The sequence below is a fragment of the Nicotiana attenuata genome, chromosome 8 (genome assembly GCF_001879085.1).
Source record: "Nicotiana attenuata strain UT chromosome 8, NIATTr2, whole genome shotgun sequence".
NCBI lineage: Eukaryota > Viridiplantae > Streptophyta > Magnoliopsida > Solanales > Solanaceae > Nicotiana > Nicotiana attenuata.
Genome location: NC_031996.1, coordinates 814598 through 826685, shown reverse-complemented (window position 1 = coordinate 826685; position 12088 = coordinate 814598). Strand labels below are relative to the sequence as shown.

Genomic DNA, 12088 nt, shown 5'->3' with positions numbered 1-12088 from the left:
TACATGGGTATTTATAGTAGAACTCCTACATGTATCTAGCCTAAACTTCATGTAAACACACTAACTAAATTCACATTAGTCTACACTAGTTCATACATCTCATAATGAAGTTCACATTAGTCTACATGCTAATATGAACTAATCTAAACATATTTAATACAAATGTGAACTAATGGAAACAAGTTTATTATAATTTTAACATCCCCCCTTAAACTTGTTTCATCACTCCAAGCGCCATCCTTAGCTTTTGAAAAACTTCAATCTTTAATGGCTTGGTGAAAATATCCGCAATTTGATCTTGCGACTTCACATGCTCAAGCTCCACAACTTTATTAGATATACAATCTCTAATAAAGTGATACCTTGTATCTATATGCTTGCTCCTTTCATGAAATACAGGATTTTTGGCTAACTCGATAGCCGACTTGTTGTCAACAAAAATCTTTGTGGCATCCTTTTGTGGTTGGTGAAGTTCCTCCAACAAACTTCTTAACCAAATTGCATGACAAACACATGAGCAAGCTGCAACATACTCCACCTCACAAGTTGACAAAGTAACAATAGGTTGTTTTTTAGAATTCCATGTAAATGCAGAATTTCCAAGAAAGAAAACAAACCCAGTAGTACTTTTACGATCATCAATATCACCAGCCCAATCACTATCACAATATCCCACAAACTTAGAATCCTTAGAAGATGAATAAAGAATTCCATAATCAAGTGTATCTTTGATGTACCGAAGTATTCTTTTTGCTACCTTTAAATGGGAGGTAGTAGGAGCTTCCATAAAGCGGCTCACAAGTCCAACACCATAAAGAATATCCGGCCTTGTGCATGTCAAGTACCTTAAGCTTCCAACAAGACTCTTGAAAAATGTGGGATTTACATTTTCTCCATCTCCATGCTTGGATATTTTAACTCCACATTCAACGGGGGTGCTCACAGGATTGCAATTATCCATCTCGAACTTCTTGAGAATTTCCTTTGCATATTCTCCTTGAGAAATAAAAATCCCCTCCTTCCTTTGTTGCACTTGAATGCCAAGATAGTAGGACATTAATCCAATGTCCGTCATCTCAAATTCTCTAGCCATTGCTTCCTTGAATTCTTCAAACATCTTAGGATTATTTCCTGTAAAAATCAAGTCATCTACATACAAGCAAACAAGTAAAATGTCACCATTTTTAGCAATTTTTACATAAAGTGCATGTTCATGTGGACATTTTGAAAAACCATTTGCTTGAAAATATTTATCAATTCTACTATTCCAAGCCCGCGGAGCTTGCTTCAACCCATATAAAGCCTTTTTCAATTTCAAGACTTTATTTTCTTGTCCTTCAACCTTATAGCCCAAAGGTTGATCAATGTAGACTTCTTCCTCCAATACGCCATTCAAAAAAGCTGACTTCACATCCATTTGATGGATTTTCCATTGATTTTGGGCGGCCAAGGCAATGACAAAGCGAATTGTTTCCAAACGAGCAACCGGTGCAAATACCTCTTCATAGTCAATACCGGCTTTTTGCTTGTATCCTTTAGCTACTAATCTTGCTTTGTACTTTTCTACTTCACCCTTGGAATTCTTCTTTAGCTTGTACACCCATTTGACTCCAATGGTGCTTTTTCCTTTTGGAAGTGTGACCAACTCCCATGTTTCATTCTTTTTTATTGCCTTGATTTCTTCATCCATGGCATCTCTCCATTTGGAATTTTGGAATGCATCCTCAAAGCTTATAGGCTCACTATCCACCAATAAACAAAAATGAGTAAAATCATATAAATCATTTCTTACCACTTCCGTGTTTTCATACAAGTCACGGAGACTTCTACTCTTGTGAGGTGCTTCACTTGAACTTGAACTTGATTCCTCCACTTCTTGATTTTGTGGCGGAGGTGTTGATAGTGGTGAGATAGGTTGCTCCACATCTTCTTCATCATCATCAAATAATGGACTAAAAGAGTAATCTTGCTCTTTAGTCTTCCAATCCCAAGCACTATCTTCATCAAACTCAACATCTCTACTCAAAGTGACCTTGCCATTTTTGGGATTATACAATTTATAACCTTTAGAATTTTGATCATAACCAATAAAAACATACCTCTCACTTTTGTCATCGAGCTTGGTCCTCTTTTCATCATGTATATGTGCATATGCAATGCTTCCGAAAACTCGCAAGTGAGAAACTTTTGGCTTGAAACCACTCCATGCCTCTTGAGGTGTTTTTCCATGAACACGTTTTGTGTGGCAACGATTTAGTAAGTATACCGCACAAGCAACAGCTTCAGCCCAAAATTCCTTTGGCATATTTTTGCTCTTCAACATACTCCTCACCATGTTAAGAATGGTCCGGTTCTTTCTTTCCACAACGCCATTTTGTTGTGGTGATCTTGGCACGGTTAAAAAATGGCGAACTCCATTTTTCTCACAAAAAACTTTGAATTCATTTGAAGTGAATTCTCCACCATTGTCCGACCGAAGTGACTTAATTTGATAGCCACTTTGTTTCTCCACCATCCTCTTGAATTTTTTAAAGGTTTCAAACACCTCTGATTTTGCCTTTAAAAAATAAACCCAAGTTTTTGTAGAATAATCATCAATGAAAAGTAAAAAATAATTACTTTTACCAAGTGAAGATGGCTTGATAGGTCCGCAAACATCCATGTGAATTAACTCCAAAGGGCATCTTGCTCTTGTCAAAGACTCTTTAGGAAAGCTTTTTCTAGCTTGCTTTCCAAAGATACATCCTTCGCAAAATTGGTTGGGATGATTAATACTTGGCAATCCATTCACCATGTTTTCTTTATCCATCAACCTTAAGCTATCAAAATTCAAGTGACCAAATCTCATATGCCAAAGCCAAGAGGAGTCTTTGGCACATGAAAGTAAGCATCTTGGAGCATCATTTTGAAGATTTAAAATGAACATTTTATTATTAGCCATAGGAACTTTAGCTAATAATCTCCCTTTTTCATCTCTCATAAACAACTTTTTATCTTTCAAATGAATGTCATAATTTTCCTCCAAAAGTTGTCCCAAACTCAAAATGTTACTTTTCATCTCCGGCACATATAAAACATTAGAAATTAATTGATGACTTCCATCCTTCAAGCGAATTAAAATCGTACCTTTTCCTTTGATTTTAACACGTGAAGAATCTCCAAAAGTGATTGTGCCACGATTCAACTCTTCAAGTTCCACAAATAAATCCTTCTTTCCACAAATATGGCTACTTGCACCGGAATCAAGGTACCATCGGTGCTTCTCGGCACTTTCTTCTCCTTTGCATGCGAGAAGCAAGGTGGCATCTTCATCTTCATTTTTGCTCTCCACGAAATTATTTTTCTCTTCAAAGTTATCTTTACATTCCCAAGAAAAATGACCAAATTTATGACAAGTATAACATTCAATATTTGATTTGTCATACCTTCCTTGATTTTGCCTCCATCCTTTCCCTCTTCCACGACCTCTTCTTGAATTAAAGTCTTGGCCTTTATTTTCTCTACTTGAAGGTGGTTGACTACCTCCTCTTCCGCCTCTACCACGACCTCTTCCATTTCCACGGCCTCTTTGTTGCGAGCAACGCCTTTCATCTTTCTCTTTGAAAGAAAATTTTGCTTGCAACGCTTGTTCAACCGATTCTTCTTTCGGTTTCTTCAACTTCTCTTCATGTGCTTGCAAGGAACTCGGAAGCTCGTCTATGGTCATGGTGTCCAAGTCTTTGGACTCTTCAATGGCAACAACAATAAAATCAAATTTTGAAGTTAAGGATCGTAGTATTTTTGCCACGACCCTATCATCTTTCAACTCTTCACCATATCTTTTCATTTGATTGACAATAGCCAAAACTCTCGAAATATAATCCACAACATATTCATTTTCCTTCATATGCAATGATTCAAACTCTCCTCTTAAGGTTTGGAGGCGAACTTTTTTCACTTTGTCCAAACCTTTAAAAGAAGTTTGAAGAATATCCCATGCTTCCTTGGAGGTTGTTGCATTTGCAACCTTCTCGAACATCTTGTCATCCAAACCTTGATGGATGAGAGTGAGTGCCTTTTGATCCTTCTTCTTTGAGGCAACGACATCTTCTGCTTCATCAACACCGGACTCTACTGGTTCCCAAATATCATAGGCACCAAGCAAGGCCTTCATTCGAATACACCAATTTCCATAGTTCTCTTTTGTAAGCATAGGAACTTGGAATGGTGTTCCGTTAGAATTCGTCATCTTTTCTCCAAGTTTGTTGTCTTCAACCACACCGGCTCTGATACCAAATGTTGGAAAAAAAAATAATTTGGGAGAGCAAGACAACAAAACACTCAAACACTCACAACTCACTTTAAGAATGGAGAAGAAATGATATTTTTCATTCAACTTGACTTGTTCCAAATGGCTAGCATACATGGGTATTTATAGTAGAACTCCTACATGTATCTAGCCTAAACTTCATGTAAACACACTAACTAAATTCACATTAGTCTACACTAGTTCATACATCTCATAATGAAGTTCACATTAGTCTACATGCTAATATGAACTAATCTAAACATATTTAATACAAATGTGAACTAATGAAACAAGTTTATTATAATTTTAACAAAAAGAACATCAATCATAAGAGACAACGGTACTTAGGATTATTGCTGTTGCATGCCAAGTCCAAATTGTACATTTGAAGAACCAGGTCCTCCGGTTAAAGACAACTATGTTGTAAATTAAATAAAATATAAATAAATAAAAATTTTATTTCTCATAATTTAACCTTTTAGATGAGGCGGTTCACATATTAAAATATGATATCAGAGCAGACAAAAGTTCCGAGTCTGCGAAGATTCGTCTACACTATTCCGTAATGCTTTCTAATCTGCAAAGCAAAATCATAAACCTTTAGAGGTTCAGCAATAGATTTGGAGACACTCTCCCTTTGCATGCATCTCTTCATCCATGCAATTAGCTTTGGGGTCTCAGCTTCTGTATTAAAATCTCCAAACTTCTCATATGTATAAAACCAACTGCAGAATCCTATTAAAGCAATGTCCAAGAATCCAATGTTTTCACCTCCAAAATAAGGGTTTTCTCCAAGAATTCCTTCCAACATCCTTAAGCTATCTATGTAATTTTTCTTCTTTGTCTGCTGCTCTCCTCCTTTATTCATCCATAGCTTACGCCCCGAATCAAACACCTGGTGGAATTTAAAATCAATGAGTCCAGAACGAGGTGCAATTCATATACAAGGCCAGCCCGGTGCACTAAGCTCCCACTATGCGCGGGGTCCGGGGAAGGGCCGGATCACAAAGGTCTATCTTACGCAGTGTTACCCTGCATTTCTGCAAGAGGCTGTTTCCACGGCTCGAACCCGTGACCTCCTGGTCACATGGCAGCAAATTTACCAGCTACGGCAAGGCTCTCCTTCATGCAATATATATATAAAAAAAATTGTTACATATGTAACATAGTCTAAAATGAAAGCAATGAGTTCAATTGAACCTACGCCTGCAACAACACATTTTCCTCTTTATTATTTGGAAACTTGATGTTTGATAAGCACATGAAATTTATTTCTAACAAGCGTCTTTCTAAATAATCTATTCGAAAGAAGAACTTAACTTATATACACTAACAACGTAAAGAATCTTTATGACATATTCATGTAATTATCTTTTAGGAAATCTGATAGCATAAAAGATTTGACATTGTCGGTGGGTAGAAGTTAAACTCTTGAAAGAAAATTTTATTACCTTTTCCATATAGTCAGCCCAGAATATAGCATCATATTTTTCATAAGGATCAGAAGGAAGAAGTTGGGCTTTGTCCTTCCAAACTTCATCAATATACTGAACTACATTTAGTGATTCACAAACTGATTTTCCATTGTGAATCAAAACTGGTATTTTCTTATATATTGGATTCATTTCCAAAAGTAAAGAACTCTTTTCACCTAAGTTCTCTTCTTTGTGCTCATATTTAACACCTTTTTCAGCTAGTGCTACCCTGACTCTCATGCCATACATACTAGGCCAGAAATCCAATAAAATCACCTCATCATTTGCCATTTCTTTATCAAGAAAACTCATTTAATTTATTAACAATAGGAAGTTTTAGTTGATCAATTTGATAGATGTAACTTCTTATATATAAATCTGATTCTTGAAATGCTGGATTTTTGTAATTTCAGCTTATGTATTAACGAAATGTACTGGAGCCAGAAACTCATTGATTTTAACAATTTCTACCTGGCTTGTTGAAAGGTTCCAGTCTGTTAGCAACTAGCAGATCAGATTGCATAATATTTAAAAGACTTTTACGTTTGGTGCACTGACAGTATATAGGTTTTTCTTTATAATATCAGGTAAAATCAACTTACAACAGTAGATAACTCTTCGTATCAACCTGATATAGTTACTTGAATAATAAACTAAAAACGAGCTATATAACAAGTTAAATCGTACTCCTTCCGTTCCAAAAAAATTGTCATAGTTTGACTTGGTACAAACTTTAAATAAAAAAAAGGAAGACTTTTAAGATATGTGGTCATAAATAAGCCATAACATTTGTGTGATTGTAAATCCTTTGAAACTTGTGGTGTGAGATTATATATGCTTCCTATTAAGGAAATATTGAAAAGTGTCAATCTTTTCTAAACAAACTAATAAGGAAATATTGAATAGTGTCAGTCTTTTTGAAACAGCGAGAATACTACTTAATAGCGTAAAAATTTAGAAATTCTTCACACTACCGGCGTATTTAATTTAAAATAGCAAAAGGAAGAGATGAGTCTCATTGATCTTAAAATAGGACCAATATTTTCAAGTCTTGTCTTGGCTTGGCCAAGGAATCCAAGAGTTGCAGATACCTTGTACTGGATGTTTCCCTATATGTCGAGCCAATGTTATATTTTCCTTAGATTAAAAAAAGGCTCCAGATTAAATTTAATTCGAATATGAAAAGAACATGAAACCATTAGTTCAAGATCAAAATTGATCAACTTGAAGAGTTTTAGCCAAGAAAGTGACTCAAGATTAAGTTTGATCCTAAGGTGCAGTCTTACCCTATGTTGCTCGGACTCTCCGAAAATATCACCGTGCATGTCGGATTCTCCAAAAGCTGTGTATATTTGGAGAATCCGACACAGGTGCGGCAGTGTTTCAGAGAATCCACGCAACATAGGTCTTACCCCCTTTCTTCCAGATCTGTTCACATTATTCATATCCTGATTGCATAAGTAGGAATTTACTTTTAAATAGTCCTTCTCAGTCCAAAAAGATGCAGCAGCAGAATTGCAAAAACAATACTGAGACACTAAACCAAATATGTTTATTCTATTCCATGAATCTTTCTGAATACTTGTAGCATCTCATAGATCTTATGAGGGTTAGCTAGAGACGTCGAGACGCTCTCCCTCTGCATACATCTCTTGCCCCAAGCGACGAGCTTGGGGCACTCGGCCTCTATGCTGAAGTTGCCAAAGGTCTCATAAGCATAAAACCAGCTGTAGAATCCAATCAGGGCAATATCCACAAAACCAAAGTTTTCCCCTCCAAAGTAAGGCATGTCTCCCAATGCTTCTAGCTCCAGTAACTTGAGTGAATCTATAAATTTCTTCTTTCCTTCCTCATGCTCTTCTCCTTTGGTTGTCCATATTTTTCGCCCAAAATCATACATCTGCAATTTTCAAAGATGTGCCAAACAACTATTTATATGTACTTGTGCTAGTGGGCATATGGTAGCCTGGTGCATAAAGCATTCCGCATTCACACAGGGTCCGGATAAGAGCCGCACCCCAAAGGGTGTGATGTAGATAGCCTACCCTAATACAAACATTAGTGGTTACTTTCACGGCTCGAATTCGTGACCTATAGTTCATACGGAGACAACTTTACAGTTGCTCTGGCGCTCCACTTCTGCACTTGTGCTAGTGGCAGAGCCAGAATTCAAACAAGGTTAGAAAAATGCAAGAATGTCGCACCTGGGATTGGAACCTATGACCTTAAAAATGCGCACGATGTGCCTCCCATCAGTAGAAGTTTTATGTCAAAGGGAATCAAGAATTTATGTATATACAAAAAGAAATTATTTTTTACCCTATTTGCATTATATAATTCTCCACGAAGGGAATTCAATTAAACCCCTTCAAGCTATTTTGTTACGCCCATGGTTGCGTTAACTCACATTAAAGAACATTAATCAACTACGTGATCTGCTATATATATGAGTCCTCTATATCTACTCGATCCTACTCCTATACATTGATCGAAACACGCTAAACGTTTGTGTCTCTTTTGGAATCTTTCTCTTTTGTTATTTGATTTATCGTCGTTGAAGGTATGCTTTATTAGCTTCCGCATGACACCTGATTATTTCGATTCTAACAATATGGTCCTCTATATCTACTCGATCATACTCCTATCCATTTTATTCTAATACTAATAATTTGTTTACATTAAGAGAAGGAAAGCATAATATTAGGATTTACCTTGTTAATGTAGTCACCCTAAAACCTAGCTTGTGCTCTCTCATAAGGATCAGAGGGTAATAACAATGGAGCTTTGTCCTTCCAAACCTCATCAATGTACTCAACAGCAATGATAGATTCACAAACAGGTTTTCCATTGTGAATCAAAACTGGGATTTTCTTGTGGATAGGATTCATTTTCAAAAGCAAAGAACTTTTAGTACTTAACAAATCTTCTTCCTTGTACTCATATTTGATCTCCTTTTCGGCTAGTGCTATCCTTACTCTCATTCCTAACATGCTAGCCCAGAAATCCAACAGAATCACCTCATCATTTTCCATTCCTATGCTGTGCCAAATTAAGCTCAAGTTGTTAACAAGTATAGAACAGACACTAGTTTAGCTTAGTGGAGGTTTTATAATATGGAATTCCCAAACTTGATTTCTTGTATTTCCTGACTTCACCAGTATTCAAGATACTCAGGACAAGATATGTAGCCAAAACACGACAATGTTCAAACTCAGGCATGCTACATTTTTTCTTGTGTATGGGACAAAGGGCTGCAGGAAAATCCAACTTAAAAAGATTCCTCTAATCTCCATCTTTTTCCAATGGATCTGTGTTACATAAAGTGGTAAGTGAGTGATGGGAACAAACCCATGTGAACATCAATGAAAAAGTTAAAGAAAGAAAGAAATGATGTGAAAAAGACAAAAAAGAAAAAAGAAAGGAAGTGAGGGTGAAAAGACAGCAAAATGTGAAAGAATTAAATTGGCTCATAATCACTGTACTGTCCTGTCGCATATTCACATTTTGCTGAAGATTTCAACAGATTCCTCTACTTATAAATAGGCGTTCCCTTCTCAGTTGTAACTTGTAAACCACCCTCACTGCTTTTTTCATTCTTTTCAATGAAGCAAAATTGTCGTAAATCTTGTCGTGTCTTGTGCAATTTATTATTTTTTCTATTTTAATTATTTTTTTTCTATTAGCCTGACTCGTTACCCAACAACTGGCATTAGAGCGCATACAATGTAATCCTACTTGAAAGTATGGTATTGGTGTAGTGTATTGTTTGCAAAAATAGTGCATTACTGTTTCTCATCAATACTAACACGTACTATTCATTAATAGTAAAAGTACTATTCATTAATAATAAAAGTATTGTTCATCAATAGGGAGTGTTATCTACCTTATATGGTTGGAATATTTTTCCTAAACAGAGTGATATTCGCGGTTATTATTCACAGGCACCATTCACATAAAAATTTATTATTTGTGAAGAAATAGCGTCGGAAGAAGGGAAGGTTAAGATTGGCAAGTTCAATGACAAAGATTTTCGATTATGAAAGATGCAGATAGAGGATTATCTGTACCAGAAAAAATTACAGTAACCTCTAATTGGGTAAAATCAGAGAATATTCGTTTGATGTTGACACGAAATGTGGCATTCAACATCATTAACAAGAAGACCACTACAGGCCTTATGAAGGCATTATCAAATATGTATAAGAAGCTATTGCTTCAAATAAAGTCTATCTAATGCGCTGATTGTTCAACTTGAAGATGGTAGAAGGCGGATCTATTACTGAACATATCAATGAGTTTAATGTAATATAAACTCAGTTGAGTTCTGTTAACATAACATTTGATGACAAAGTCAGAGACTTGGTTCTAAGCGAAAATATTCGCCAAAGAGAATCAAGTGATTCCCAGAATTTTCTTTCAACGCCAAAAGTCGGGGGAGAAGCAACCAAAAAGGACAAAGTCATTGTTATGACAGATCAAAGTCAAGAAAAAGAGGGCAATTTAAGAATCACAAAAATATTAGTTGTTGGAATTGCGATAAAAGGGGTTACTACAATAGTCAGAATAGAGAACCAAAGAAGAAGAATGATGAAAATTTAACAAATGGGATTATTAAACATGTTGGCGATACACTAATTTGCTATGGAGACAATCCAGTCGAATCTTAGATTCTTGATTCAGGTGTATCCTTTCACTCTACCTCGTGCAAAGAATTATTGCATAATTATGTTGCTGAAAAATTCGGAAAGGTTTATCTAGCAGACAATGAACCTTTGGATATTGTCAGAAAATGTGAAGTCCATATGAAGACTTAGCAAGGGACACAATATTGTGGCACCGGAGGCTCGGACAAATAAGTGAGAAGGGAATGAAGTTGCTGGCATCCAAAGAAAAGTTGTCAAACCTCAAACATGTTGAATTAGGTTTGTCTGAAGATTGTATGTACAAGAAACAAAAGAGAATTAGTTTCTCAAAGGCGAGAAGGACGCCAAAAAAAAGAGAAGGGCAAAATGCATAAGTACCCCTTGAACTTGAGTCGGATTTCCAACTACACACTTAATCTTGCGGGAATCCTAGTACCCCCTTAAACTTTTTTGGCGAAATACATAAATGGCCCCTTTAAGTTGTCACCAATGGTCAGCTGAACACCTCAACTACCTAAATATCCAACCAGACACTTTTACCGAATATATATGTGTGTCGTTTAAACACATGTAGCTGATGTGGCATATGCGTGATAGCTACCAAAATTTTGAGCGCGTGAACTCATTTTTTCATCATATTTTTGTTTTCTTTGATAAAGAAATTTTTTTTCTCTTGGTCTCTTTTCCACTTTACAGTCACCTCCATTATCGACCACCATTCATGGCAGCTTCATCTACGCCCTTTCAACCAGCAGCCCCTTCAACCACTACCGACAACAATACCTTCCTTCCAATTGAAACACATAAACAACCACCAATTACTTGAATCGGCCAAACAATAATTTTAAGGAAACAATTACACACAAAAAGAAAACAATAACTTAGAGAAAGAAAAGATTCCAATACAATTGAATCTTTCAAATTTTTCCAGCGATGGGCTTTTCCGGCGAGAGAGGCCACAAGATGAGAATTTTCGGCGAGGTCCGTGGGTGGCTGGGTTATTCTCTTGGCTATTCAATGTTTTTTCATATTTGTGTTAGTTTTAAGAAAAGGTTTTAGATTTAATTTGTGAATATGGATAGGATAGGTTTTGGGTAGAAGGTGTGTCGGAGAAGAAGGTGGGAAGTGGAAGGGGTCTGACCGGAAAAACTTAGATTTGTTTGGAGGGAGGATGGTTTTGGGAAAAGGGAACGGGGGACCAGGAATTGCAATTGGGTCTGTTTGGGCAGAAGTTGGGTTTGGGTTTTTCTTTTCTTTTTATTTTTTAGTTTATTGAATTTCTTTTTAAATTATTGTTTACCATTTTAATTCAGCGTTACACATATTATTATCTTATTGGTTCATTTACCATGTAACCAGCGATTGCATTTCACGCATGTGATCTGTTGAACGAAGGTGTCCAAATGACACACATATATATTCGATAAAAGTGTCTAGTTGAATATTTCGATAGTTGAGATGTTCAGCTGACCGTTGGTGACAACTTAAGGGGGCCCTTTATGTATTTCGCCAACTTTTTTAAGTGAAATTATTACCACCTTCATTGGCACAAATAATCAGATGAGAATGGGGGTGTTGGTTTGCACGCGCTTTTACATATATTTTATTACTAAACTTTTTTCTTTCACTTTCTTCTTTGACCTGCGTTAGTTTCTTTATTGACTTTCAATTTTCACCAGGAG

The 12088-nt window shown here is 36.2% G+C and overlaps 1 protein-coding gene and 1 pseudogene across 1 annotated transcript; both read right to left on the bottom strand.

Moving 5' to 3' along the window:
• LOC109231422 (probable glutathione S-transferase parC) lies at positions 4839 to 6054 on the bottom strand. Its single transcript, XM_019397085.1, has 2 exons — positions 5740 to 6054; positions 4839 to 5183 (listed from the first exon to the last, which is right to left on the bottom strand). Exons 1-2 carry the CDS (start codon positions 6052 to 6054, stop codon positions 4839 to 4841), a joined length of 660 nt encoding a protein of 219 aa, XP_019252630.1.
• Positions 7299 to 9182, bottom strand: LOC109230710 (annotated as a pseudogene).

Bases quoted from the DNA above. Each gene is read 5' to 3' on its own strand.
- LOC109231422 (XM_019397085.1), bottom strand. From the start codon at position 6,054: ATGGCAAATGATGAGGTGATTTTATTGGATTTCTGGCCTAGTATGTAT. The intron at 5,184-5,739 runs GTAATAAAATTT...AAATTCCACCAG, and splicing joins GGGCTGACTATATGGAAAAG to GTGTTTGATTCGGGGCGTAA.